Raw genomic sequence first — 27,579 nt, 5'->3', positions numbered from 1 at the left:
ACCTTTTTATCAAGATTAAAATGGCTTCAGCTCTATACATAACAGTATTAGCAAGAGCCCAGCTGAATACAGTGAACCAGCTGGGATAGGAAAGGCATAGTAAAAAATATACTATAGCAGAATACCTGGATTGAATCTCTGGGTCTGTCTGATAGACCCTCTTCTCTAACTAGGACTTGAGGTCTTCCCCTAACCAGACTCAGGCTGCTTCCAGGATCCAATTTGTGCCTAATGCCTGGGGACTACTGATGTGCATATACTATATAAAGACAGTGTAAAGGAGGCTTGGAGAAATTTCTCCGTATTCATGTAGTCTGTAGGGAAGTTTCTGAATGTCCCCAGGTAGATGTCCTTCCGAGCAGCTAGCAGTGAACTGACCCTTGGTTTAGTTTGCATGGTAGAAGAAGAGAATGCTTTTCTGCATGTGTTTTAGATAGCTAGGTTGGCTCTCTGGCTTAAATGAACCGTGAGCTAACTTCTTCCCTTTGTGGTTAGCAGCAAGTTTTACACAAAGTATGAGAACTAAATGGATTTTAGAAGAGTTTCATTTCTGTACCTTCTTCCTGGCTTGAAAGGCGAAGACCGAAGAAGGTGTCATCAGCAGAGTCACTTGGGGGTGCTCAGGGCAGGAGCAGACAGGTCTCAAATTATACAGAAGAACAGCCTTTAAAAAATCTCGAAGCGGGGCCCTTGGCAGCAAGGCAGTGCGTGCACACACATCTGAGACTTGCCTTGCCTGAAAATAAGCAGCCCAGCTGCTGCATAAGAGAGCCTTGTTTTTGCTGCCCAAGGCCAGGCTTTTTCTCTTTTCACACAGTTCCTGGTAAGAAAGCGTGAGGTTTGCTCGCTGGCTTCAGCTGTCTGAAAGTGAAACTTTGTAGGAACTCCCAAACATAAAAATTTAAGAAGCACAATGCAGCGGTCTTCTCCCCTGCCTCATCTATTTGGCCTTCACGGTACGAACCCCGGGCGAGCGGGTTACAGACGAAACTACATCTGGATCACGTCTTCCTTGGTGCTGCTGGCTGTTCTGTCTTCAGGTTCTTCTGCTGAGTGCCCTGGCCAGCTGCTTTGTATTTCAGCTGCTGTAAGAATAGTCCCCTCGGGTCATTATAAAGAGGAAAAATTTATTTTATCTCCGGTTCTTGCTGTTGCTGGCATCTTATGTTGGTCTTCAAGACTCTGCGCAGTGCCCATTGGTTTTTGTGGGACGCGAAGGGTGCAGCAATGCAGGGTGTTGGGTGCTCGCCTCCCGTTTGTCCTTCCAGCTAGACCTTCAACTAAACATTAGCTGGAAGGATGCAGATGAACACCCTGCATTGCTCTCCACAAGTCCGGGCTAAAAGCAGCTGTATTGAGGAAAACAGCACACCAAAACCAACAGGCACTGTGCATTGTCTTGAAGACCAATGTAAGGTGCCAGCAACAGCTGGAACTGGAGATAAAAGAAGTTTTTTTCCTGTTTAAAATAAGCTGCAGAAAAAGCAACCTTCTCCTTTCACTGATTGGCAGCATTGTCACCCATTTAGGTTAGTCCAGCCAGCAGGCCTGGACGTGTCATCTCCCTCTCTCTCATCCTCTTTGAAGTCATGCCAGGGTGGCATCTTGGAGGCTGACTTGTTCGGAGAGACACAAAGCTTTTACAGGCGACAGCCACCTGTATCAGGTGTTATGAATATGGAATAGTCATACTCATCGCATCTAATGCACTAGGTCGTTGCCTATGAAATCTGCACACCTCTCTGAATGAGTTGGTCTCTAAGGTGCTGTCCTGCCATGCTTCTGCCTGTTCCCTCTGAGAGTGAAGGCTGATGGAGCAGCCTTCAGCATTTTGCAGACTTGCATCCAAGGGGTTGCATAGCTGTTTAAAAATCATGTTCCAGTCTGCCTGTTTTACATAGTAGCATTGAAGGGAACACTTGAGATTTGAGAAATCTAAGCAGAGATTGCAGAGGAAATGTGACTTCCCCCCCCTCCCTCCCCCTTTGATTTGCTTCTTGCACTTGCAGAACTCTTTGTGTCCCTCCTCTGCCAGGTCAGTCCATGTCTCGCTCATTATTATGTGGGCCCCTTGCACAAGAACAGAAAGAAACCTGTTAAGAATAAAAATGTATTGTAAATAACACGTTGGCAGGGCGGCTGCTGGCGGGCAGAGCAGCGGAAGCTTCTGCTTTAAGCTCGAGCAAGTGTCAAGCAAATGGTGCAGGAACAGACCAGGACTGCCTCGGCTTCGAGAGAAGTCACTAAACTTGAGGATTTGGAGCTGATCTCCATGAGTGAAGAGTAGGAGCAAGGATGTTGGCCTTTGCCACCGAATATGTCCAAGTTGGAGCTCACATGGTTTCATATGACATTCCTTTTGTCCCCACCCTCATGTCAGAAGACCAAGATGGAGCAATTTCTTAAAATAACTCCTTGAAAGATGAGTTGTGAGCTGTTTCTGGAGCTAGTTGAGTCAGTTCTTCATACCTGTTACTCCTATATTCCAGTTCCGACAAAGCCCAAATACCTGGACCCCCCTCTCTCTAAGGAACCGTTACCGTGCTCCTATTTATCCCAGCACATGTAGTGGGCTTTCACAGCTAACAGCATTTTCTACAGGTCGATTGCTCTGGTCTTTAAGAGCAATGCTTTTGTACAGCGGCTTATGCTTGTAAACCTGTGGATCTTCCCTTTTACCCTCAAGCCAGATAGCACCGAGCATCAAATGGCAGTCAGCATCCTTCTCACCAGTCTATACCATGATCTCAAAAGTGGTTTCTTGGCCTCTTGTAGGCTAAGATCAGGTGGGGAGCATCCAAATCCCAAAACCTTCAGGCTTGGGCCTGCATGTAAGATGCCTGCCAATGGATTTGGAAGTATCTGAAGTCCCAGGGCAAGAGCCTGGGATGGAGGATGGGCACTGGTTGTAGCGCCGTCTATGGTGTTTAAAATGATTTAGTTCTGCCTGCTCAGTCGATACGGTTTTTGGAACGATTGTGTTCTGCTCAATCAATATCATTTGGATCTGGTTTGGCTGATTTGACCTGGACCACCAAATATGTATTAATATCTGTCTGTCTGTCTATCTATCTATCCCACCTGCCCTCCTTCGCGTCTCCTCGAGCCACAGTGAGACCCAAGTGACTGTGGGCAGTGTTTCCATGCCCTTGGCACTGCTCCTTGTTTTTGCTGCTCCTTGTAAATTTGCATTTTCTGGCCAGAAGTATGGGCTGGTACAGAGCCTCATTGCTGTGTCATTGGGCCAACTTTGGCAGAGGTCAGTCTCAAGGCCTGGGAAACTTCCAGCACCCAAGTTTGGCAAGCTGGAACAGATGAAGTAACTTCAAAGGTGCAATCAACTTTTGAAACACAGTCAGATTTGAAATTAGTTAAAAATAGTCTTGGTACTAAACCTGCCTCCTGAGTCCTTTTGCCAATATTTGTGGTTTGGAAAGTAATTATAAATCTGTCTTAAAATTCTCTCCCCTGTTGCTTTAGGGGAAGAAACCCACACAGGGAGAAGAAACCGACTGTACAGGGAAAACCAGTCAAATTGGTTGTATAAAAAGTACTGTTGGATAAACTTGCCACTTAATTTGCATAGCTCCACTTGCCTCTCTAGTGGGGATTAGTTTATAACAATAGCGGAAAAGGAGGGAAGGGGAAAAATTTCTGAGAATTGCGATTAATTAAAGTTGTTGATTTTAATAGGGTAAAGAAACCAAATGCAGCTTGAAACTAGAACATGATGATAGCAATGAAGTTTCTGTTCCTGAGAGCTCATTAAGTCAGGTTTGCAAAATGAAAAGTATCATTAACCTCTTGAATTCCAAAACACTTCTGTGTTTGCCTCTGTAATTCTTGCTAGCTGGCTGGCATTTGTGTTGCGAAGATAACTGTTTTGTTGCATGTACATTTTATGTACTAACGTGGAGCCCCGTTTTTGTGGAACGACCCTACGTTTTGTGTACCCAGTCTGGCTAGCTCGTGCAAAGTGGCAGGAGGGGGCACAGGGGAGGGAGAACATAGTCATTTTGTATAATGCATTATGGTCTAAAGTGACTGTAAAAATGGCACCAGCTTACTCAGCAGATTGCTCTCGCTCTTCCAGAGGGCTTTTTCACGTGGCAGGGGCAGCCAGCTCTGTGTTAAAGCAGTCTAGGTTAGCTCCTTTGTCAATGGGATTGTTAACTGAGCCTCTTGCGAAGGGCAAGATAAGTAGACACCATTCCTAATGCACCTCAGCTGAATAAGGATTTTTTTGGGAAAACCTTGTTTTGCTTTTGTGTGTGAAGAACGGTGACTTTTTGGGGGGTGGTAGGGCTAGTGGCCCTCTGTGCTCTGGAGATCAAGAGTTGGGAATTGGAGGAGTGATGAACCAAAGAGCCATCTGAAACCGGATCCTGAAGGCAGTTCTCCCACCTACTTAGGGTGGTTGATTCTCTCCTGACTGTGAATCTGCCTGTTCTGGAGAGAACAGAAAAGGATCTTTCCTCCTGAGCATTGTTTCTGTGGCTCCCCATACATGCGTTGTGTGGGACAGCTGGGACTAAGTAGCTAGCAGTACCCATAGACCTTCAAAAAGGGGATCAGCTGGTTTTGCAGAAAGCTCCAGCCAAACAAGATGGCCCAAACCTGGCAAGCCCAGGGCAGTTGGTACAAGTTGATCGGAGCTACAGAAAGGCGTGTAGTAGGTTTGAACCTGAACAGGGCAAGATCTCGTTGGCTGAGACATGCAGACCTCTGCCGTGAGTTTCTGGCTTGCTGCAGCTGGAGTGATCCAAGGGGCAGCTGGGCTTTGGGCCTTTATAGCCATGTCCAGAGCAAGTGCATCCTGAGCCCCTGTGCTCTGAGAGAGTGCATTGCCACCACGTGGCACCAAACACTTTGGTCTCCAGCCAGGTTATTTTACTAGTAACCATTTATTTTTCTTCAGTAAGTCAAATGTGGCGTTCACAGGAGTGTGCCACAGGCCACCTCCCATGAGAGAGACTACAGAGGAAAGCAGAACAAGGCTGAACACGCAAGAATCTGACATGAGAGCAGCATAAGCAAAACCTAGCTCATGAAATGCTAGCTAGTTCTCCAGGATAAAATGGAGGGCAAAAGCAAGCAGCAGAGAGCTGGCGTTCTTGCATGTGCACGTTCCTGTGTCCAGAGACTTCAGTGATGGCCTGGCCCCCGTCATAGCCAATTTTATCCTAAAATGGCTCATTTCAAGGTGGTTCTTCTTTCTGGCTAAACTGTCAACTCCTTTGCTTGCTTGGTACCTGGGAGAGCCCTGTGATCTGCTTTCTGGATTTACTCGGGTAGATCCAGTTAGTATTGGAAGGCGAAGGCAGGGCCCACTTGAGTATAATGAAAGGAGAAGAGAAAATAAGAGTGACGAGACAAGATTTGTACAGAGCAAGCTGTGGTTTGGGGGACGTGCTAGGGAAAACTTTGTGAGGATAATGGAACTTGTTGCCAAAAACCCTCTGTTCCTGGACATGGATGGAGATGCAGTGTTACACAGAACGATGAGAAGCAGTGCTGAATTAATGCATGTCCAGGCAGCAAGGGGTTTAGACATTAGCAAATAAGAAATTGCCCCTTTCAAGGAGAGTGTTCTGGTAGCTGTGCAGCTCCCTCTGTTTTCCTACAGCGCTTGTCAGCATAATACAGCACTTTATAAACCATTAGTGACCTGATCCTCCCAATAGCTTTGTGTGGTAGGGAAGCATTAACCCCTTGAATATTTGGGAGCTGAGGCACTGAAGTCATTTAGGGAGTATGGGTTTTATTCTTGACTCTACTGTAAATCTCGAGTCCCGGCCCCTCCTTCTGGTTGGCTTCTTAAAGGGCTCTCATTCTTTCACAGGCTTACATGCTTTATTAAACTAAGTCAGATGTTAACTTGGAGGCCTGAATATATCCAGGGGTGTAGATTGTAGGTGTGGTGGTATAAGGACATAGACAGACAAGGTTCTTGGGGTAAATCTGATATCTTTTATTAGACCAACTCAAATACTTGGCAGAATTCTTCTTTGCAAGCTTTCAGGTATAAACGCCTTTCATCAGGCTGATGAAGCTTGAGAAAAGCTCGCAGTGAAGAACTTTTTCCAACTGTTTGTGTTGCTCTAATAAAAGAGATCAGATTTACCCGAAGAACCTTGTCTGAAGATATCCAGAACTACTGTCTGGAACTGGCTGAGAGCTGTGATTTACCAGTCAGAGGTTCTTTAGGAAAGTTGTTGCTAGCAGACGGTGTGCTGTGGCTGTGTTGTATGAGCGCTGTAAGGCAGGAAGAGCAGGGTGTGCATTCCTTTCCCTAGGCTACAGCCAAGCAGTCCCCAATTGAGATGCTGTCCTGATGCGTGGGGTGTTGTACAATTGTGCTGGAAGGCACAGGCCTTGCTGTAAAGATTGCTTTCCTTCTGCAGACGGTTGCATGTCTTATTTGCCCACAAAGCGAAATACCTGCTGACTGAGCCTCAGGGGTGTGCTGATCACAGCAGGGGTGTCTTTCCAGAAGGGATCCCGGAAGTGGAGCCAGGCAAGGCCCTCGGGCTAGACTTCCAGGTTGAGCAGGTGCCTGCCCAGGCTCCTGGCCTCCCCCACACCGCCACTGCGGAGGAAAGGACTGGGCCCCCCTGCAAAGCAGGGTCTGCGCAGCCCACCCACAGCTCACCCCCCTGGCCCTGGGGCAGGCGGGGAGTCTCCACAGCAGCAAGGATCAGGTCCCTTGCTACTTGTGCTTGAAAGCAGGCTCCTGCAGCATGCCTGGGAAGAGGCCAGCTTACCCCATGGGATCCTTTGAAGAGTGCTGCAAGGTGCCATGCAATGTTAGCACTGTTAGGTTGGCAAACATGATTCACAAGATTAAACCCAGAGATTTCAAATAGAAACGTGTAGTTGTAGTCTTTCTGAGTTCTTTGCAACAGAAAAGCTGCTCGATTACTTTTCTGTTGTCAAAAAGGGAGTGAAAACAAAGAGCTGGCATTTACTTAGGGGTACCTTGAGTCTATCCAGGGGTGCCTCTGTCTAAAAAGGTCAAGAGCCACTGGCCTGAGCTGTCACTTGGTTTCTGCACAAGTGTATAGATTACAATAGCTGTGTTGTAGGTATTTGTGGCAATCTTTGGTTTTGCTTTTCAGGTGTAGCCCAGCAGTTCCGTGTGCACAGTTGATTGCCGATTTCTGTGCACTAAATCTTAGTGCCGTCGTGGACTTTGCTTCCTCCAGTGGGACTTCTAAGCCTTTGCTTGTGTGGCTACAGCTTAACTTGTTCAGCTGCTTTTCTCTCAACAAAAGTAGGTGGTGGCTGGTCCACATACCAAAACCTTTGGTGAAATAATTACTGGAAATGCCCAAGGGGAGGGCAGCCTTGTTTCCCCTCCATTCAGTTTTGTACATTCAGGGGCTGAGTTTTCGTGGTTTTGCATTGTGAGTCCTGCCTGCTGCTGGTTAGTCACAAGTCATGCATTATTGAAGCAGCAGCTTTTTGTTTTAACAGCTTGAGGCTGGCCAGAAGATCAGCTAGCTTTCAGGCGAACAGCCGAAAACAAGTTGGCTGCCTGCGGGGAAAAAGGGAGAACTGATGCTGCTTTGTGAGCGGAAGAGAGCTATGCTGTCAGGTAGCTTATGCTCAAATCGTACTGTACAGCAGGAGGGAGGAAGCCTGAAACACAACTCAGTGTTTCGGATGTATTTTTTTAAAGTCAAACTTATTTTTTTTCCAACGCTTCCTACCTTCCTTTGCATTTTAGCAACCCAGCTTTTACAGCAGTGTGCTGGAGCCAGAGAGCAACATAGGCTATAACCACAGTCTCCTACAAACGTCTTGTGACATCCTTACCAGCCCAACTTCAGCGGGCCAGGGGAAAGGAGAAGGGAAGTGATAGGGCAAGGCCGTTGTAAGATGTCTTTCTTGCACCAGGAATTTCTTTGGGCTGCTGGGGTTGGAGTGTTTTGAAGTCTGAGACCCGAATTGGGAGCTACCACATCTATACACTGTTTCTTCCAAAGGGAATCTGCTGGTCCTTGGCAGCACCAGTGATATCAGCATGTGAAATGCAGTGAAACAGCTTTTTCAGCTCTTATCTGCAGCTGGGGCGGCAGGAAGCTTTGAAGACTGTAAACTCCTTTGAACGCAGACCTTGACAAGAAAGAAAAAGGCAGAGCCTGCCCACTTGTGGTTACAACGGCGCAGCTATAAATTCTTTATGGACTTTTTTCTCTGCTGTGCAAAATACCCTACTTGGCGAGCAGGGGATGGTGACAGGAGGTGCAGTGAAAACAGCCAAGCGTGGTGCTGTCAAATGTACAGAATTAAACTGGGCTAGGGAGAAAGAAAGGAAGCTTCAATAGCCTTTGGGTTAAATTAAGTGGAAATTCAGAGTGATTCCACATCTGTAGGTTTATGGTGTTCTTGGCCTTTCCCCTACACTTCCAAGGGATGCTGCAGAATGGCAGCACTAGCTGTGAATTGTCCTCCACTGGGGTTTAGTTCAGAGGGAGCAAAAGCCTTTGTGCCAGGGCAGGTTGCTGTGATGTTGGTAGGAGTTCAGACAACACTGCCTGCCAAGCCTTACTGCCCTGTGCCTGTCCTCTCCTGTTCTGATTTGCAGGGGGGCTGGACCCGATGATCTCGTGAGGTCCCTTCCAGCCCCTAACATCTACGACTCTGTAAATCTGTGATGGAAATCCCTCTCGCTTGTATCCTAGTGGCAATTAGCTTGGATGTAAGCAGCCACATAGTGAAGGATCTGTACGTGGGGCTTACTTATTTTCACACTTTCACATGAGACAGTTGTTGGCTATGTGAGGTTGCCTTGATCTCTGCTACTTCTCAGATTTTTGACAGCCTGGCACTCTAAATGTGCATCCCTTTTTCTTATTCATGCCACTAACTGGAATTGCTCTGCTTACCCAGCTTTGACACAAATCCTTCAAGTGCTGATGAAATGCTGTGCTGGAAGCCCGACTGCTTTTTCAGAGTCCCCACTCCCATGTCTTGGGTTTGTGAGCAGCACCCTTCCTGGGGCAAGGGGAGTGGGAAGAAGGAAAGGCATTGGCACTGCATCAGATCCAGCCTTTCATCGTGATATCAGTTGATAGTCCTTGGTTAAAATGTGAACGTTATCAAGTTTTAAAGCTCTTGGAGTACCTCTGCACGGGTTCCTGTACTTCCTGTACAGGAGAGCAGCTTTGTCTCCACTTGAGAGATGACCTGCCTGTATCTCTGCCTTTGTTTCTTAAGATGGTAAAACTTGTCTGCCCAAGCTTGCGTGCTTTCTTTTTGTTCTCCTGAAGTAAGCGGGAGTTTCCTTCTGAAGGTTATTGAGAAAACCCAGCTTTTGTTTTCAGTCTTGTTTTGGGCATCCGTTGGCTGCCTTGCTCTGCAGGTCCAAGCCTGCAGCTTTCCATGCTCAGCCCTGCGCACCTGTCAGCAGTCCCAGGCCTGGCAGCTGGGCATTTGCTCTCTGTCCTGCTCCTTGATGCTTCCTCCTTGGGAGCTGGCTCTCTCCGGTGCTGCCAGGCTGTATGTGGTTTCTACAAAGGTCGTGCTTTGTTTTGCATCTGTATTTATTCTGTATGCAGGTATTGAAGGGGTGACTGTTTCCTTGGAGGTATTTTCCTCCATTTAACTGTTTCCTCCTTCAGGATTCAGTGGCTGCCAGTCCATCTGCTCTATAGAAAGTAAGTTTTGTAGGAGCCGATGGAATGACATACATGGCTGCCTTTCAAATAACTGCAGGTAGAGGATTGGTAGGGCAGACTCCCTATAATGCTCCTTCTTGCCCCACGGAGAAAGCCACTACTTAATATCCATGACACAGGTCTCCTTTCCATGTTCACGGCAAGCAGTCTATCTTTGCATCCAAATAGATCTCTTGGATCAGGATCACTGCCTGAATGACCAAACTCTGCTCAGAGCTCCTATTTAAACGCATGGGTTTCTAATACTTGGAGCAGGCAGAAAGGTGGACAAGACTTGTTGGATAGTGACATATCTGATATATTAACATGTATGTGGTATGTATGTGGTGCAGTATGTGGTCTTCTCGTTGCTAGAGTGAATGTGAATGGGCTTGTGGTGAAGGAGGAGTGTGGGTTTATCCTGGTGCGTAATAAGAACAGGCGCATGCAACATTTTGAATAGCCTGGGAGTTTTCTTTTGGGGTTAGCCATATTGGTCTGGGGCTATACGATAGACAGAGTCTTTTGGTTTGAGTTGATTATCTTTTATTAGACCAACTTGGAGGTGGGTTGATGTTTCTAGCAAGCTTTTGGATATCACAGTATCCTTTTTCAAGCTAAGTGGAGTGCAGAAGGGGGTGAATCCATCAGTAGTCTGTGTAAGTGGATATTTGAATAGCCCAGCAGATTGTAATGACTATTTGGGGCATTTCTGACTTTATAATCTCTTCCTGATGATCTCCTTGAATGTATTGACAAAACGTGAAAGTTAATTCCTGAATTGTGTGTGTCTCTTTGGAGCAAGGTGGCTTTCACTTGAGAGAAAAAGGCATGGATGAGCATCAATCTCCTGTCTTTCCCATCAGGGGAAAGTGAATAATCAGCTCAGGCTGTAACTTCCCTTTGTTACTGCATGTGGTTGTTTTGGGGGATGGTTCTTCCTGTTTCTGAGTTTTCCCACTGTTTTTCCAGTTATACCACCAGGTGGATTCTGAGCATTTTGGGCTGAAATGGTTCTGACTTTGCATCCTAGGTTGTCTTCTGTGTTGTCATGATTGAGCTAGTACATGCCCTTGGAGAGAAATCAGTCCAAACCCAAATGCTCTGCCCTGTAAAGGAATCTTTCATTTCTGTTGGTGAGTAAAGTAGCCTCCAAAGGCAGGCAGTACTTTCTTCCCATTCAGAATATAATCTAAAAGCTCATTTGATCCTAGAAATGGAGATTTTTATGTGAATCAGGGAGGTTTGCTCTATTTGGAGTAATATTGCATGTTAGTAGAGTGAAGAAATTTTTGTCCCCTGAATCCGATTCATTCTTCGAGGGCTGGTGCCGTGTAGCGATGCCTGCTTCCAGACTGCCCTGGGAACAGGGGTGGCATATACAGTAAGTAGACACGGTTCTGTGGGTAAATCTGATATTTGAATTGGTCTAATAAAAGATATCAGATTTACCCAAAGAACCTTGTCTGCCTGGTCCTTAGACCAACACGGCTACAACCTACACCCTTGCAACATATACAGTAAGTGATATAGATGCCTGCAGTCCCTAACCAGAGACATGACCTGTCAAGGGCAGCAGTACTGATGGAAACAAGTTGCAAAAAGTCTTTCAGCTGTTGAGCTCTTCTGCTTTCAACATCTCCAGTATACTGGAGCTTGAGGTTTTGATGAGATCTGTTCTCTCAGCCATTTTGAGGTGTCTTGAAAAACATAAGGCTTTTAAAAGCAGTTCATTTAGTGAGCCAAACTTGAACTTCCCAGTGGTTTAGCGTGTCTTAGGAAGGTCCATTTGACAAGGCATCCTGGCCTCTCCAGGGCCTGTTTTTTGCCTAGGGAGAATGTGCTTTTTCAGTCCTCGGTATCTGTAGTTTCCCCATTTGAGAATCAAACTGGCTCAGACTGTGGCCGTTCTTGAAAGAGGAACCGGGCAGTGTTGTTTTTTTTCCCCCCTCATCCTCTGTTTTGAGGCTTGATGTTGCTGTTAAAATCCCGCTTCTGTCTTGTTATGCCAAATCAAAAAAATCAAATCAAATGCCAAATCAAAATAATTGCAGGTTCCTATCTGTTGGGTTTGTTTGGTGTTGAATCCCACCTGTTTAATGACATTCTGGAGTAACTCAAGACTTGGCTGAGAGCACTGGCAGTGACGCTGTCTTCGGGGGTTTATACCTAACTGCATTTCTTTGCTTGGCACACCCTTTAGCATGAAACACTGTCATGGGGATTTTTCTTTTAGGATAACATTTAGAAAAACAAGGCCTTTAGCTTCAAGCATGGTTGACTTGGGGGGTGGAAACAGCAGGGTTAAGAGTGTCTAGCCCTGCTGGGGAAACAGATGAGATCCCATCAGAATTGGACAAGGTGCGAGGGTGACGCCTACATTGGTGTCCGTCACTGATTGTGGAGAATCACCACTTACCTTGACTCGCTATCTTAAAAAAAAAAAAAAAAGCCCTCCCACCGTTCCTTGTGGAGCTCGTTGTTTGTGGTGTTTGCTAATGGAATCGCCTCTTTTTCTTCTTGGAGGTTCCCCCCCATCCATTTTGATGTTTAAAGGCTTCCCTTGAATAATTTCATGCATCTAGACCAAATGTTTATGACAGCACGAAAGCCAAGCAAGCAGATGTCTTACCCTTTGTCGTGCCACAAATGCCCACATTTGTGAGTGTGACCATACCTGATAATAGTTTGTGCTGCCTTTTCATGTCCAGTGCTCATTTGCCTGTCTGGACAGGTGCTTCCAGGGCTTTAGGGGTCTGATCCTGCACGCCCCAGGAATGTCTCTGCAGGAGCCCATGTTGTGCTGCTGCACCCCCAGTCACCCTGGAGCCAGGGCATGGCAGCAAAGCGCATGCACCAAGGAACCCCTTGCTAGGGGATTCCTGGGGTGCGTGTCTGCAAGCAAGAGAACCCAGGGCTTGCAGTCTGCAGCGGTGTGCCCCAAGTCGGGGCAAGCACCCGGGCCTTTGTCCCACTGAATCAGGCCTTTGGAGGTCTGAGAACAGCAGGGGCCTGACCCTGTGGGCCAACCTCCTTGCCGCTGCCTATAGATACCACTGAAGACGCATCCCAGCACAGCCAATCCTGCTCCAAAGGAGATCTGTTTAAACCCAGAGAGAGCAACTTCCACAAGTCTCTGTGGGACAGGTAGTGAGACAGGGTCCTCCCTGGAAACAAGGCTGACTTTGCATCCATCCTAAGGGTTTTGTGCAGCAGGATTCATCCCTCTTTAAGGGGAATGGAAGATCACACCCTTATAAATGAGGGCTACTTAAAAACTGAAGGGCTGCTTGCAGACCATTTAAAAAAGCAACCTAAAACCCCCCAAAATTTGTTTTACTGGAAGAAGCAGCCAGTAGCGGCCTTAGAGGAGGGCAAGCCAATGGACCGCCCGGGCCCCGCACTTTAGGGGGCCCAAAATTTTGCAACAACACTGAATGTTCATATTATCAATATTGCATTAAATTAGTTTCATTGCAGTTTTGTGGATAGGACAGAGTGAAATTGAAATGTGAAGATGTCTGACTTGCTCGTAATTCATCAAAATTAAGCCTCTAAGTGGCCCCAAATGACTCTCTTGCCCACGGCCCCAACCACCCCGAGGCCACCATTGAAGCAGCGCATTACTTTGACCCAGCTCCACAGCATCTGTCTAGATCGGGCATTTCATTGGGACTTTTGGGGGCTTTAATTTAAAGCTGAGTCAATTAGCTATTGCATAAAAGTGTTCCAAAGCCCCGCTGAATTGCCCAATCTATACAGACGTTGGGTGAGTCGGGTCCAACTAACATACTGCCTCTTCCGGGCATGTGCTGGGCTTGGCACGGGAGCACGCAGAATTTAAAGTAAAGTGCCGTGTTATTTTTTTTTAACATCTGCAAACAGGATAGATGAACAAATCTGTGTTGGTGAGCAGTGGCCTAGATGGCAGTCGTGCATTTGGATTTGCCAATTCTCAAGATTTTGCCTCTGGGACAGGTGCTGTCTAACCAGTAGAGAGAGTCTAAAATCTCAGGCCGGTACTTGTTCTCAGTCCTGGCATGTGTGCTTGTTCACGTTTTTTAATTCCATGCCTCAGACATGATTGCCATTTAAGGTGGCTTTATCTGCTCCCTCAGTCATTCGAGGATTTCTGCATTGCTTCCAGGAGAGATATGGGTTCATTTGGAGTCCTTTCCCTCCTCCAGATTGTGCCTTGTTTTCAATCAAATGAGCAGCCTTGAGTTGTTGATGCTGCTGGAGCCTCCTACACCGCTCTCTGCAGAAATGAATAGATGCCCTGCCCGCAGCCTTTTCAGCATAACACTTAAAGCTGCCTGTGCTGCTTCGCCATTCCCTGAACGGTTTTTTTTATGCAAACAGGAATCGTCAAGTCTCTGCGCAGCACTAAGGAATACATGTATCTGGTACATACACTTCTCTCCTTTTAGGCGCCTTGAGGTGTTCACATTTGTACTACGTTCCGCCCGTCAGCATAGTAGCGTAAATAGAGACGCTGTAACAGTGATCTATAGTGTAACTGTCTTGTGGGTACCTCCTTCCTGCCATTGGAGTGTAAACTTTGGGACTGCACTGATCAGTTCCAAGTGCTTGAGCTTCTGCAAATCTTTAACAAGTGGATGACTTTATCTGCCTTGCTGCAGACTTCGTAAACCACCAAGACGGGCTGATCACGATCTCGGATTCCTCGGACGAAGAGTTTCCTCCGTTGCTAGATGCAGGGGCCCGGCAGCGGCGGGAGGAAGAGGACGATGATGTCGTCATCCTTCAGGAGGTGATTTTCCATGCAGATGTGTTGCCATGCATCCTTTTTTGCTTTTGCTAAACAGCTCATAGCACAGATGGCTGCTTGGGTTCTTCAGAATGTGTGTTTGCAACGGAGGCACTTGAACTTGGAGTTAAATGAAAGTCACTTTTGGTCTCTTGCTGAGATCTGAAGGACTTGGTCTCCGTTGGATAAAACGGGGACTGTAGAGCCAGCCATGCTGCTTAGACTTGTGGCTGATGGAGACTGCAGCTCCCAGAACGTAATGATCTTTTTTAATCCAAGGCAATGGAGCACTATATACTGGGACCTCTAATCTCCATGGGTGACCAGTCCATATTAAATTAGCAGTGGTTGCCTGCCTTGACTTTGTATGTTTTTAGCAGGAAAGGTAAGTGTGTCCATTTTCTTGTCCACCCCCCTCTGGATAGCTTACCACTACTTCTAGAAATGATTTGAGTGTTAAAACCATCAACCCCTTAGCCACACAGTAAGGAATTGGTTGCAAAATAGTTGTTTGTACCCACAGAGTATTTGGGAATTCTTTACAACACTTTTTATCCCAAGTTGGAACCAAATGGTCAAAGTTCTGTCATTCCCACGTACAAAGAGGAATAAAATTTTAAAAAATCTCCATTTTAGGAGAGCTGAAGTGGAATCTCGTGATAAGCTGCTGGGGAGTTGGATGGGCAGATTGGCTGGAAGGCAAGCAAGTTTTTACCAAAAATTGTTTCAGAATTTCCTTTATTCTTGCAAAATGCATCACTTCGGACAAACTAGCACTTTTGCCAACGGAAAATTCTTCCGTCAGAACGTCTGGCCACCTCCAGCACATGGCGTGGCTCTGAGAACAGGATTATCCCAATGGCTGACATTAAAGAAATCTGTGGCAAATTGATTCCATGTTTCCATCCTCTTTGAGCAAGCAGTATGGCATAACCATGCAGTGATCACGTTTTGATCCCTGTAACAGGTCAGTCGCATGCCAGTGTTGCCTCAAGCAGTCATTTCTGTGCAGTGAATGAATGCCCTGGTTTGATGTCCCGATACCAAGACGATCTCCTGGCTTGGTGAAATATTACTGGTACCATGCCCTCTGCATTGCACCCCTGGCTTCAGTTGGTGGGAATTAAGCCTTATGCTAAAGGATATGATTGTAGGGCTCTGGACAGCTGCTTTCTTTGGCCACATTTTTAAAGCTTTTCTCAATTTTCTTGTAGGTCCATTTGGTTTTTAGGGTTTTGGGGGGTTTTTTTGGAAGGGAAGTATACTAATATAGCTCCACTCTGCATCCCCATTTGAAAGTTGTCATGGATGCCACAGTAATAAAAGTTCATGTGCAGCAACCTGAGTTCGCCGGCAGCAGGAGCAGTGGCCAGGCCTGGCACCTTCAGTCTTAGTTACTTCTGCCTGTCGAGTGAATTGCTGAACTGAAATTTAGATATGAAACTCATTAGTTCTGGCCTCTTATTCATAGGAAGGAAGGAAGGAAGGACGGGGAGATGAGCTTGCTAGAGAGTCCACTCAGAACCAGAAGTCACATATGGCATGATGAATTTTGTCGCTATTAATGTTGAGAGAGAACACAATTGAGCAAACTCAAAAGAATGCAGTGAAATGCAAAATAAAATAATAATAATAATAATAATGCAAGCTTCCTGTAATGAGCTTGGGAGCTATTGTAATGTTGCTCGCTGAGCAGGTTCTTCCTTTGTCTTCCAAAAAAATGAAAGTTGACTCCTCAATGTGGAAAAATGTAGTCCTTTCTACTACTGAGTTGTTTTTTTTTCAATTTTTTTTTTTAAGACCCCAAAACAGCAACTTCTGCGACCCAATGTCATCCGGCCAGCTGCTCTGTGGCAACGTGCCAAGAAGTTGGGAGAAGGAGGACCCAAGCTGATGAGGACCATAAACCTGCAAGAGGAGGTTCTGTCTCTTCCGTGCCAGGGAGCCCAGCATAATCGCATGGCAGAGACTGGTGCAGGGCCAAGCAAGGATGTGAATGGAAACCACTCTCCACAGCTGCCCGGGCCCTCTGAACTCAGCCGTTATCTACTCAAACAAGAGGGTGACTTGGAGCCAGGTCCAAGTGTGTTTGAAGCAGTAAAGACCAGTCCTAGACTCAGGAGCAAAAGGGAGATTATTAATCTGGAAGAAGCTGACTTCCGCCCAAAACAGGAGGAAAGCATGGAAACGGGAGGCCAAAAGCATGCAGACTTGGGGGCAGAGCTCTTACAAAACCTCAGAGGAGCAGCTGTCGCTGCTGCAACAGCAGCAACTAACGGACAGTCTAACCAAGGTAGCACCCGGTTGGATCCAGCTTGTTGTAAGGCTGCGGACAGGGGATCACATCCTGTAGTAAACTGTTGTGCTTCTCAGCTGGGGCAGGCCGAAGCAGAACTGGGTTCTTTGCCAGTGGCCTACCGGGAGGAGACCCCTGGGCCAGCCTTTCCCAGACCTGAACCACAGCAGGATGGGATTCCTGGTCCTGCTTCTCCTCAACCCGCTCACCCGCCAGAAGAAACAAAAGGCCACCCAGCAGCAATAGTCAATGAACAGCCAGGCCCAGCCTTCCCAGCACAGGGGTCTCATGAGCTGGGCTCGGGTAATGTCCCAGAGCAAGGAGCTGCTGGGCAGGACAAAGAACTCACTGCATTGCTCATCAGAGAGACGGTAAGTATCCTTTCTGCTAATGAGATGGCCATGCCTGCCTAGCCATATGTCCCCTTTCCATTTTCCAAAGCGTATAGCATTCTGTAGCACCTCTTGCTTTGGATATCGCTCTCCCATTGACATCACTTTCAGGGCTTGTCCCCTTGGCAAGCCCAACACCAGCATCTCTTGCTGGGAGCTCAGAAAATGAGAGAACGCCATTGGCAGCCACCGCTGAAATTCCCAAGACTTGTTCATCTCTGATTTAGTTAGTCTGTAAGGTACATCTTTACCCCACCTCCTGCTTGACTTCAGACTAATGTACCCTTTCCCTTTGCTACAAAGGAGTGATAATTGCATCAGATATTGTAATGAATATTTGATAATGAGAAAATGCATGAAATGCTGCACGTGGAATGCACCTAGGACTTCAAATCCCCAAATTTTAACGATGTCAGTAGACTTTCCTTTTAAAAAAAAAAAAAAAAAAGGGAAATAAATTCTTTACAAAATCATGAGATGACCTTCTGTCCAGAAAAAAAAAAGTTTTTAAAACTTTATCCAACACCTTGTATATCTCCTGCTTTCTAACCCTTCAAATCCTATAGGATCATCCTCATCTTGGTTGTTAGACTAGTAGAGGTTCATTTTGATGCTTTAAAGACACCTTGTCTTAATACCTCCCACTCCTCAGTTACATTTGATCACATCCGTATGGAAATATTTTTGTATGCATTTACCATGTGATAGTCTGGCCACATGCCATTCTTCTTGCATGATTCACTGTTGAACAGTGTCACCCTTTTTACTGCTTTGGCTAGTCATAGTAAGATACGGACCGGTCAAGTCTTGTGTTTTAACCCCCCTTCCTCCCCACCCCCCAAAACAAAAAACAACCCACTCCCCGCCCAAAACCCCCAGCAATTTATGCACAAGGCAGAATATCGTGTAGCATGGTCCTATTAAATATTTCGTAAGGGAAAGATCACGATGATAAGATCATGCCTCCTGCCTGCCAAACCAAGGCCTACCTTGCATCTTTACTTCAGCCCTTCAGGTAAAGGTGAGGAGAGCAGGTGTGTGAGGGGAATCTAAATACAAAAGTTTCCACTCTCCAAACTGGTTGAGTGCAAATCTTCTAGAAAGCATCCTGGTAGGAGAGAGATGCTAGTAATATGTCCCTGTTCCTGCGGATGGTGTTGCTGCTAGGTTGTGCCATACAATTACCTCCATAACCTTTAGCTTTTCTTGCTGCAGGAAGCAAGATTCCCAGATGCGAAGAGGGAGTATATTGAGGAATTAATTCTCATCAAGAACTGCTGCGACTTAAATGTGTAAGTACAGAGCTTATTGCGGCAGCAGAGAACTGGCTAATGGACCTAGTAACTTAAGAGGTAACAAGCAAAATGGCTACATCACATTTTTGTAGTCCTTTCTCCAAACAGTGCTGCTTCACAGTGTGCCAGGAGGGACATCCTGCTTTCCTTTGAAGTCTTCCTTCTTCCTAACAAATCCTTTTTTAAAAGCAGTGTTTTGACATCTGCCTTTGTCCCTGATCAGACCATTACATTGTAGCTCCTCCGCTTCTATCCAGAGAGCTTGGGAAGTGCTCTGGTCCCAGCTGTTCCTTTGGGGCTGCTGGGAGGATTGGCTGTGTCAGTTTTTCCATAATTAACAGACTTGGGAAAACATTGGTAAGTGAAGCAGCGAGCTGACAGTTTTGTTGCGTCAAGCATTGCTCAAGGATTTTTGGATTATTCTGCAGCATCTAAAATCCTTTCACTGCATTAGGAAATAACTCCTTTGGTACAAGTAGGGCTCAAAATAATACCTCCCTCTCACACTCTGGGATTTTGGCAAATCAAATTCAGGGTGGGGGGCAGATCTTTCTGTATAGCTTTTTCACTTTTGAAATGTTGCAGAAGGTCCTATAGAGTTGGACAGGCTTGTTCCCTACAAGATGGTTTTCTGTAATGCTGTTTACCTTGTTTTTCAATGTCTCCAGCACAGAGGCCTCCATCTCCCATGTGAGCCACTCCAGAACCTAATATCTTGCATTAAGAGAAGCTTTTCCCTAATTCCCAAAGCTAATTTTCTATTAAATGCATCCTATCACTCCTGTTAATCTGTCCTCCCCTTAAATCATTCTTTTCCATCTTTATCGCGTTTTATTTATAGACCGTTCGTATGTTTTACTGGCTTTCCTCCCACTGCTCCTTTTAGAAGATTTGCGGGTAGGCTCAAACTTTCTTTGCTAATCTCATTTAGAAAAGTGGCATAATGAGCACGCAGGAGACAGAGGTGGAGGATTTAATTAAAGTTTGAAGCCTGGGCCTGGATTAGACACCATGCTTACATCACTGTGTAAAACCAAAAACTTTGGTTTTGTCCATCAGTGTAAATTACTCAGGGATTCAGAGTGAACAGACCTCCAGCTATCCTAGAGTAAATGCATGCGATAGGCAGCTTTTCCCTCACTTTGCTTTTCAGCCACAGGGGAGCAAGGAACAGCATGTTTGCCTTGAGCATGGGACTACCCTGGGATAAACTGGGTATGACTAGGGTTACCATACGTCCGGGTTTTCCCAGACAAGTCCTCTTTTTGGGTCCTTCCATCTCCATCCGGGCGTTTTTAAAAAAATATTAATGAATGTCTGGAATTTTGTTCTGCTCAGCATTGACGTTTTTCCCAGCACTTCCCACCTTGTTCTAGCAAGGAGCTGCTTGGGGCTGGGGGGAGCAAGGGGCATCTCGTGTGTCTGCACGCACACATGCTTGTGGCTGGCATGCAGCCAGGCAGGGTGGTGGGAGAAGCCCCACAGCTGGATGCAGGTAAGACTTTGATGGGTAGGGGTTGGAGGGCCAGGGCTTGGGGAATGTCTGGGGTGGGTGGGGTGTGTGTGGCAAGGTGTGTGGAGGGGATGGGTATGAAGAGGGGCTGGTGCTGGGGCTGCAGCAAGGTGGAGGAGGCACCTGCCCTCTCCAGTAGGGGAAGGGGGTTGGGGCACCCTTTGGGGACAACAAGGAACTGCATGGGCCAGTGCCTGTGTTCACAGGGGCAGGGTGGCTGGGAGACACTGCAGGGCTGGCGGGGGGCAGGAGTGAGGGGCACCGGCAGGGCTGGGAGGGGCAGGAGTGAGGGGCATCAGCAAAGCTGGGGGAGGGGTGTTGGCTTGAGAGTAAGGGGCACCATGGGGGCAGGGACAAGTGGGTTGGGAGCGTGGAGCACAGGCAGTGCCGGGGGGATGCGGGTCAGAAGTGAGGAGTATCAGCAGGGATAGGAGGCTACGGGTCAGGAGTGTAGGGCACCAGCAAGGTCTGGGGGGTGGGGTACTGTGGGTCAGGAGTAAGGGGCAGCAGCAGGGCTGGGGGGCAGGGGCTGTGGCTTGGAGTGAGGGGCAGGGGTAAGTAAGGCATGAGCATGTCACTGCCCCCCACAATCATATTATCTCCTCCACTGATAGGTGTCCTCTTTTTTTGAAACTGGAAATATGGTAACCCTAGATATGACACCTAACCCAGTGGAACTTCTATATGGGTGTAGGTTTACCCCAGATCCTTTTAGGGGTAACAGCACTGAATTGGGAGAAGCTGCCTTGGTGCAACTTTTTTTGATTTATGCTGGCTGGTGTGTCTGCCTGGGCTCTCGGGCCTCTGGCTGGGACAGGTGTGCATGGGTTGTATAGCAGTGTGTTCTCTTGAAATTTTGGAGTAGAGATTTTTTTTTCCCCAGGATTGTTATACTATTTGTAGCACATGTGATCAGCGTTGTGGGAGTTAAAGCTGCATGTGTAATGGTGGTTAGTTTCCTGTACAAGGTGCAGCAGAAATAAATACTAAAGCATGACTTCTTTTCCCCCCAACCTAGCTTAAATATAGTGAAGTAAATCCTGGATATCTCTGATCTGATATGTAAAGAACAGAGACCCCAGTGATTTGCCTAATATGAATATAATAAATATAATAAGAATAAGTATTACCTTGTAACTGAATGCTAAAATACCTTTTTAGCTTGAGACTAGCTGTAGCATGTCCTTAGCGTCTTTTAATGTTATAATGCTAGGATTTAAAGCCAAAAGTGTGGACCTGGGGTCACATAACTTCAAGTTTGTACTACACTTTTCTTTTCAGGCTTTGTAATTTTCTTCTGGAAAATCCAGATTATCCAAAGAAGGAAGGCAGAGTGGTTTTAAATCCCAATAGCAGCCTGCTCGCCAGCCAAGATGAGGCAAAGGCAAGCAAAGAATCTTTTCATATATAATGTAATATATGTCCCAGCACGTGCATTCAGTCTGAACTCTTCTGGGTATATGCTTTTCTTTCAGCACATATTGATACAACACTGGGTGCATCAGGGCCCTGATCTCTGTGATGCTTGGGAGCACCTGCAAGCTTTAATCTTGAAATGACGGAGTTGGGCTCCGTGTTTCCTTGAAGCTTTTCCATTTAGCTGCACCTCGTGTGAGCCTGCATCATACCATCTCTTTCAGTCCAGTCGAACTGGAAAGTGCTCCAGCTCGTTCAGTCTGGATTTGGTGATGGCGTGGGCCACGTAATCCTGACAGAGTGTCTTGTGGATTGGAGCATTGCTGTTCGGCCACCTGGTTGACTGCCTGCCTCTCTAAGCAAAAATGATTGATGGATGTTCCCTTGTCTCCCTGCTGGCTGTACCCTTTTTATGAACATCTCAAGTGGCTGGACATGAGCTGGGGGGCATGGGTGTTAGTTCTCTTGCCCCATTCTCAAGCATGCTTCTCAGTCCTTGGCTGATTCCACTCTTCCATGTAAAACTGAATTTTATCTGCCACTTCTGCTCAGGGTATGTCTACACTGTAGTGACAGTGGCTTATGTAGGCATACCTGTAGCACCTAGGCTGCCTAGTTTTAACACTAGCAATATAGTGTGCATTTAAGCCACAGTAGCACAGAGTTATCTGCTCTGCTTCTCAAGTAGGTCTTGCAGCCCATGTTGAGCTCTGTGCAACTGCACTTAAACTCTTTGCAGTATATGAGCTGGCTAATTTAATTTAAAGCCAGCTCATGCATATCTCTGTGGGCTGCAGTCACTGCTATCTAGACATAAACTGCGCACACTTGAAATGCTCAGCTTATTTTTGAGTGGTCTTGTGAACACACCTTTGCTGTTGAGAGATTTGTTTTGTTCCCACTTTAAAGGGTGCTGGCACTAACTCCCTCTCTTGTTTTTTTTCAATTCAGGTGCCTAAAGTGGACTACTTTGACTTTTCCAAGCTTGCCCCTCTTGACCAGCGATGCTTTATCCAGGCAGCCGACCTCCTTATGGCTGACTTCAAAATGCTGAGCAGCCAGGACATCAAGTGGGCTCTGCACGAACTCAAGGGACACTATGCAATCACACGCAAGGTTCTCCAGCTTGCCTCTGTCTCCCTCGGGGCTGCCTTCCTATAGTGCTGAAAGGGTGATCCTTGGTGTCTTTTTGTCTTGCTACACCATTAAAAACCCTCCTTTTCCTTTGATATCCAGTCAGTCATAACCAGACATGGGTATTTCAGTGCATCAACAAAACTGGATGCTACAGAGAGTTCTCTTGTTTCTTCCACCATGTGGAGTCATAAGATTTACTAATCATCTGCTTATGTGTCATGGAGTGTCCTGAGGAATATTTTAATTTAACCTCACTGCCAAATCAGGGGGAACTGCCAACATAGCCTAGATTTACCAGATTTTAGGGCAGATGTGGTAGCAGAAATAATAATGGTATCCCTCTAAATTTGATGTGACAAGTAGCTGATGGCATTTGCTTATGTAACTTTTACCTGATGTGGGGTAAATCTTCACTTGTGTCACAAGTGACTAAAAGTGACTGAAGGATTAGAGGAGAAAATGGATGGGTTCTTGCAAACTCCACTGGCAAAGTAGATCGTAGATTCCTGTGCGAAGACTATTCCTGCAGCAGGGTGACCAGCACACCTGCCTTTTCAGTGGCGATAAATGTCTGCTATCTCAGCCTTGGTTCATAGTAAATGGTCATAATTTTTTTCCCCTCCTCCGGAAACTGCCAGTGTCTTTCCTCTGTTTCCTTCTTCATTACCACAGGACTGTGGTAAAACCATTGTCACCCCTTGCATCACTCAGTGCTCACGGGACATGCCCTTCTCCCATTCGGATTCAGGGAAAGCAGAAGGACTCCCTGAGTTTGAGTGGGAACAGTCCTAAACCTTTGCCAAATAACTAAGGAAGCACATTTTTTGGACTCTGTTGCAGCCTGTACTCACTCTTTTTTCTGAACGCTGCCATTGCTCGAGCAATAAAAGCAGTTGTTTTATGGAAGGACCATACAGGCTTTAGGTTTCTAAGAGAGCAAGGTACCTAAAGGACAAAAAGGCAGAGTTGTGTGTTGCTTCCCAATTTGAATCAATGTTAATGCAGGTCAGCATTGACTGTCCCGTGCATATATAATGCATTTAATGTTAACCTCTACCTGAGAGCAGCAGAGGCTTACAGTGATGCATTCACATCCTTTCTTCTTTTTAGGCCTTTTCAGATGCCATCAAAAAATGGCAGGAACTGTCTCCTGAAACCAGTGCGAAGAGAAAAAGGAGGAAAGAAATGAACCAATATTCTTATATAGATTTCAAATTTGAGCAAGGTAAGTGGGCAGTTTGGGTAAATGATGTAGGTCTAAACACTATGAGAAGAAAAGAAAGTGCCACTGTTCAGATGTGGTCTGGCCCTGACACTGCTTTTGTGCCACTTGGAGATATCCTTCACAAATAACTGTGTCTATTTGGAACAGTACTATGTCTGATATGCCTAAGTTGTATAGACAGTGATGGTCTGCACAGTCACACAGAGGTTTGGGAACAGGCCAGCAGCCTTGTTCTGACTGTCCTGCCCAATCCCTCTTTCATTCCACTCCAATTTTGCTTTAGGCGATGTGAAGATTGAGAAGCGGATGTTCTTCTTGGAGAACAAGAGGCGGCACTGGCGATCCTATGACAAGCGCTCGCTTCTCCCGCCAGTGTTGTTAGAGCAGCAGTTCTATGAGCAGAAAGTTAAAGAGATGGCAGAGGTGAGAATGACATGAACTGCTTGGGTCCCAGTGGGTTCAATTTTTGGAGATGTTTCAGCCTTACAGAGTGGAAGTGAGTCCTTCCTCTTTGCTGCTGAAATTCAATCACCATCTCAGATAACTGTTACTTCTCTTGCCTTTCCCCTCACAATTTTCATTTATGACCTAAAAATTAGTTTTGGTCTGTTGCCTTGGGAATAGCCAAGCAAAGAATTTACTCAGATCCACCTAATACATAGACCCACAACTGTTATTTCTGCATCTGCAAATCTTTTTTACAGCTGCTGCCCATATTGGATCAATGTATTATTTTTAGTTTAAAGCATTATTTTGCATTTCTTTTGTCCTGCTAGAGACTTGTGGAGGGATTTTGCTCCTTTGAGGAGCCCTTAGGATTCTGTCTTCCAATAAGCTTCAATCTTCTTGCAAAACAACATAGCAACTTCCTCTCTCCCGTTAGACTAAGGCTTCCTTTGGAGTTTTATTACCGTTTTCTAATTGGATAAATATGGTCATTAGTAAGTCCATCAGACGTTCCTGTCCACTCACTTCACCTTCCAAAGGCTAGGCTTGCTGTCTCTACAGAGGCATCCTTCTTCTCATCTGCCCACTCTGGGACTAAAACCATAATTAGAAACCCAGCTCTTCCAAGTCGTAGGAACGTAAGACTGGAAGGGACCTCCTAAGTCCATTGCATCCAGACCCCTGCAGTTGTGGGCATCCGTATGGTACCCAGTTGACAAGAATATCTGCTGTGGTGTCTCTTGCTCACCCTGGCTGCAAAGCGCCAATAACCAACATGTATGCAGGAACAAGGAAGGTGCCACCAATGCCTTGGGCCCCTGCAGTGGCACTGAGTATAGTCATATCATCTGAACACATTTTTACCTGAGAAGTAGAGTGCTAACACCCCAAAGCAGTCCTTGCCAGTCTGACCAGGAGGAAAACAGCCCTGTCATTCATCCTGACCTGTAGCCTCCCTAGCCAACTGCATGCCCTCGTTGTGATGGAAGCTAATGGCATACTGGGCTGCATTAGCAGGAGCATTGCCAGCAGGCCACTTCCCACAAATGAGTCCATTGGGCTCCCCCCAACTTCAGAAAGAATGTGGATGCACTGGAGAGAGTTCAGTGAAGGAAAAAATAGTTTTGGGGCTGGGGCATATGACTTCTGAGGAGAGGTTGAGGGAACTGGGCTTATTTAGTCTGGAGAAGAGAAAACTGAGGAGGGATTTAATAGCAGCCTTCAACTCCCTGCAGGGGGTTGCAAACAGGATGGAGCTGGACTGTTCTCAGTGGGGGCAAATGACAGAACAAGCAGCAGTGGGCTCAAGTTGCATCAGGGGTATATTTAGGTTAGATATTAGGAAAAACTTTCTCACTAGGAGGGTAATAAAATACTGGAACAGGCTCCCTAGGGAGGTTGTGGAATCTCCATCCTTGGAGGTTTTTATGACTTGGGTGGACAAAGCCCTGGCTGGGATGATGTAAATGGGGCTGGTCCGGCTTTGGGCAGAAGGCTAAATGAGATGACCTGAGGTCCCTTCCTACCGTAGTTTTCTATGATTCTATGACACTTCTATACCCATAAGGAAGGACCCAATTTATAGTATAGGACTGGTGTGTTAGAGCATGGCTTTTTAAAAGCGAGTACCCTTTACCTTTTATGCAAGTGACTGGTGGCAGCCTAAAAATAAAGCTGATGCTCCTTGAAAGGCTTTTGAATTTGGTGTCTGCTGCAGTCATAGTGTTGTCAAAAATGTCTTTGTGTGAGTTTCTGTCGCATGGAAATTGGGTTGTCATTCTTACACACTTATAAGAGGGGGTGGGTTGGAAAAGCAGGGGCTTTTAAATGTCTTGATGGGCATATGTCTGAAAGAGCAGGTTGAGCAGTTCATGAACAGCCCATTGTGGGCATCAAACCTTCAGCTGGTAAATTCTAAGGTAACATTAGCAGTGTTTGGTGCCTGGAATGGGGGTTTATTATCACTCCTCTAAATGCAAATGTCCCTGTGTCTCTTGCAGCATGCAGACTTCCTCCTTGCTCTGCAGATGAACGAGGAGCAGTATCAAAAGGTCAGTAACCCAACTGCCTGCTTTTCCATATTGCTAGGCAGACTTGCCTGGCTGTTTGGTTGCTGTGGGGCTGCTTTTGCTGACCTAGCACAGTCCCCGTAGTGTATATGAGCTGCCTTTTAGAGAAGGATGACAACAGCTGAGTCCAGCAAAGCAGCATGGATGTATATAATGATCTGTAGTAACTCAGTCGGTTGCTGATGCATATAATGATTTGTAGTAACTCAGTCAGTTGCTGCTCAGATGATTGGTCAGAGCAGTTAAAAAAAAAAAAAAAAAAAAAAAAAGCATGAAGGTTGCTGTTGGTATCTGCATCGTGGCAATTTTAAAACAGCTTTGCTATTCATGGCTGCTGGAAGCAATCTGCCATTTGCAGAAAGGACTTGTTAAAACCTGAGCCAACCCTTCCCCTCTACATGAAGTGGGAGGAAAGTCAAGGGTCTATTCAAGTGGCATGGATCACCTTCTTCTCATCCATACCAATCTCCTGTTAAACCTTGGTGAGGATATTTTGCCCCTACAAATAAAAGAACAGACTTAGTTCTATCAACATCAGCACAGTGCAGGCTTTCCTGCCTCTCTAACTGTGGTACGACAGGGTCATACTGCTGAGTGGTTATATGGACAGATGTCCTTAATGGTGGTTAAAAACCACCAAGCTCGTATCCAGTATGCAAATGTGTATGATACTTTCCCTCCATCCCTTTTGGGCTTACCACGCTTTTTATTCCTCTAGCTCAAATCATTGCTCTGCCTGATAAGAATGATGGAAGCACCAGAGAGTTTCTTGGGTTTGGTATTTGATTTAGAAGACGAACTCTCAGTTCAAATGTGGTTAGAACTTCAGTTTTAACTTGCTATGAAAGTTTCATACTCCAAGCAAGGCAGCTAATAAAGATGAAAAACCAAGCAACCATAGCACGGTAGAAATCCTCAGGCAGTTACACATGCCTGCTTTTATGGCTGTCTTGCTTATATTCTCAGTGGCCTTTGCTTTGGCAAACGCTCTTACCATGCTGTTGCTCCATGGTGGGATATCAAAGGAAAGCATCTCTTTGTGTGTGTGGTCTGCAGGACGGGCAGATGATAGAGTGCCGCTGCTGCTATGGGGAGTTTGCATTTGAAGAACTGACGCAGTGTGCAGACGGTCACTTGTTCTGCAAGGAGTGCCTAATCAAATACGCTCAGGAGGCCGTCTTTGGCTCTGGCAAGGTAAGAGTGTCCCAACGAGAGAACAAAAGGATGAAGGCAGAGCATACAGGGGCATGTAACTGCACATAGTGCAAGAGTTTGGAAAAGTAGCAGTGTGGAAACTGCACGTAACTGCACCTGCTGCCGGGTGTTCACGGGCATGGAATATGTAAACTTTTATAA

The 27,579-nt window shown here is 46.2% G+C and overlaps 1 protein-coding gene across 1 annotated transcript in view; it reads left to right on the top strand.

The window, feature by feature from the left end:
* Positions 1-27,579, top strand: part of RNF216 (ring finger protein 216) — a 97,562-nt gene that overhangs the window by 7,919 nt on the left and 62,064 nt on the right. Inside the window, exons 2-10 of the mRNA XM_090023946.1 lie at positions 14,306-14,436; positions 16,234-17,100; positions 18,337-18,413; positions 21,211-21,313; positions 22,297-22,461; positions 23,593-23,707; positions 23,991-24,130; positions 26,155-26,205; positions 27,280-27,417. Coding sequence (XP_089880072.1) covers positions 14,306-14,436; positions 16,234-17,100; positions 18,337-18,413; positions 21,211-21,313; positions 22,297-22,461; positions 23,593-23,707; positions 23,991-24,130; positions 26,155-26,205; positions 27,280-27,417 — 1,787 coding nt within the window. The remainder of the gene's footprint in view (positions 1-14,305; positions 14,437-16,233; positions 17,101-18,336; positions 18,414-21,210; positions 21,314-22,296; positions 22,462-23,592; positions 23,708-23,990; positions 24,131-26,154; positions 26,206-27,279; positions 27,418-27,579) is intronic.

Source organism: Crocodylus siamensis, chromosome 12, assembly GCF_052110815.1.
Source record: "Crocodylus siamensis isolate JL-2025a chromosome 12, ASM5211081v1, whole genome shotgun sequence".
Lineage (NCBI taxonomy): Eukaryota > Metazoa > Chordata > Crocodylia > Crocodylidae > Crocodylus > Crocodylus siamensis.
Note: the sequence above shows the minus strand (reverse complement) of the source record. Positions and strands in the feature narration are given on the sequence as shown.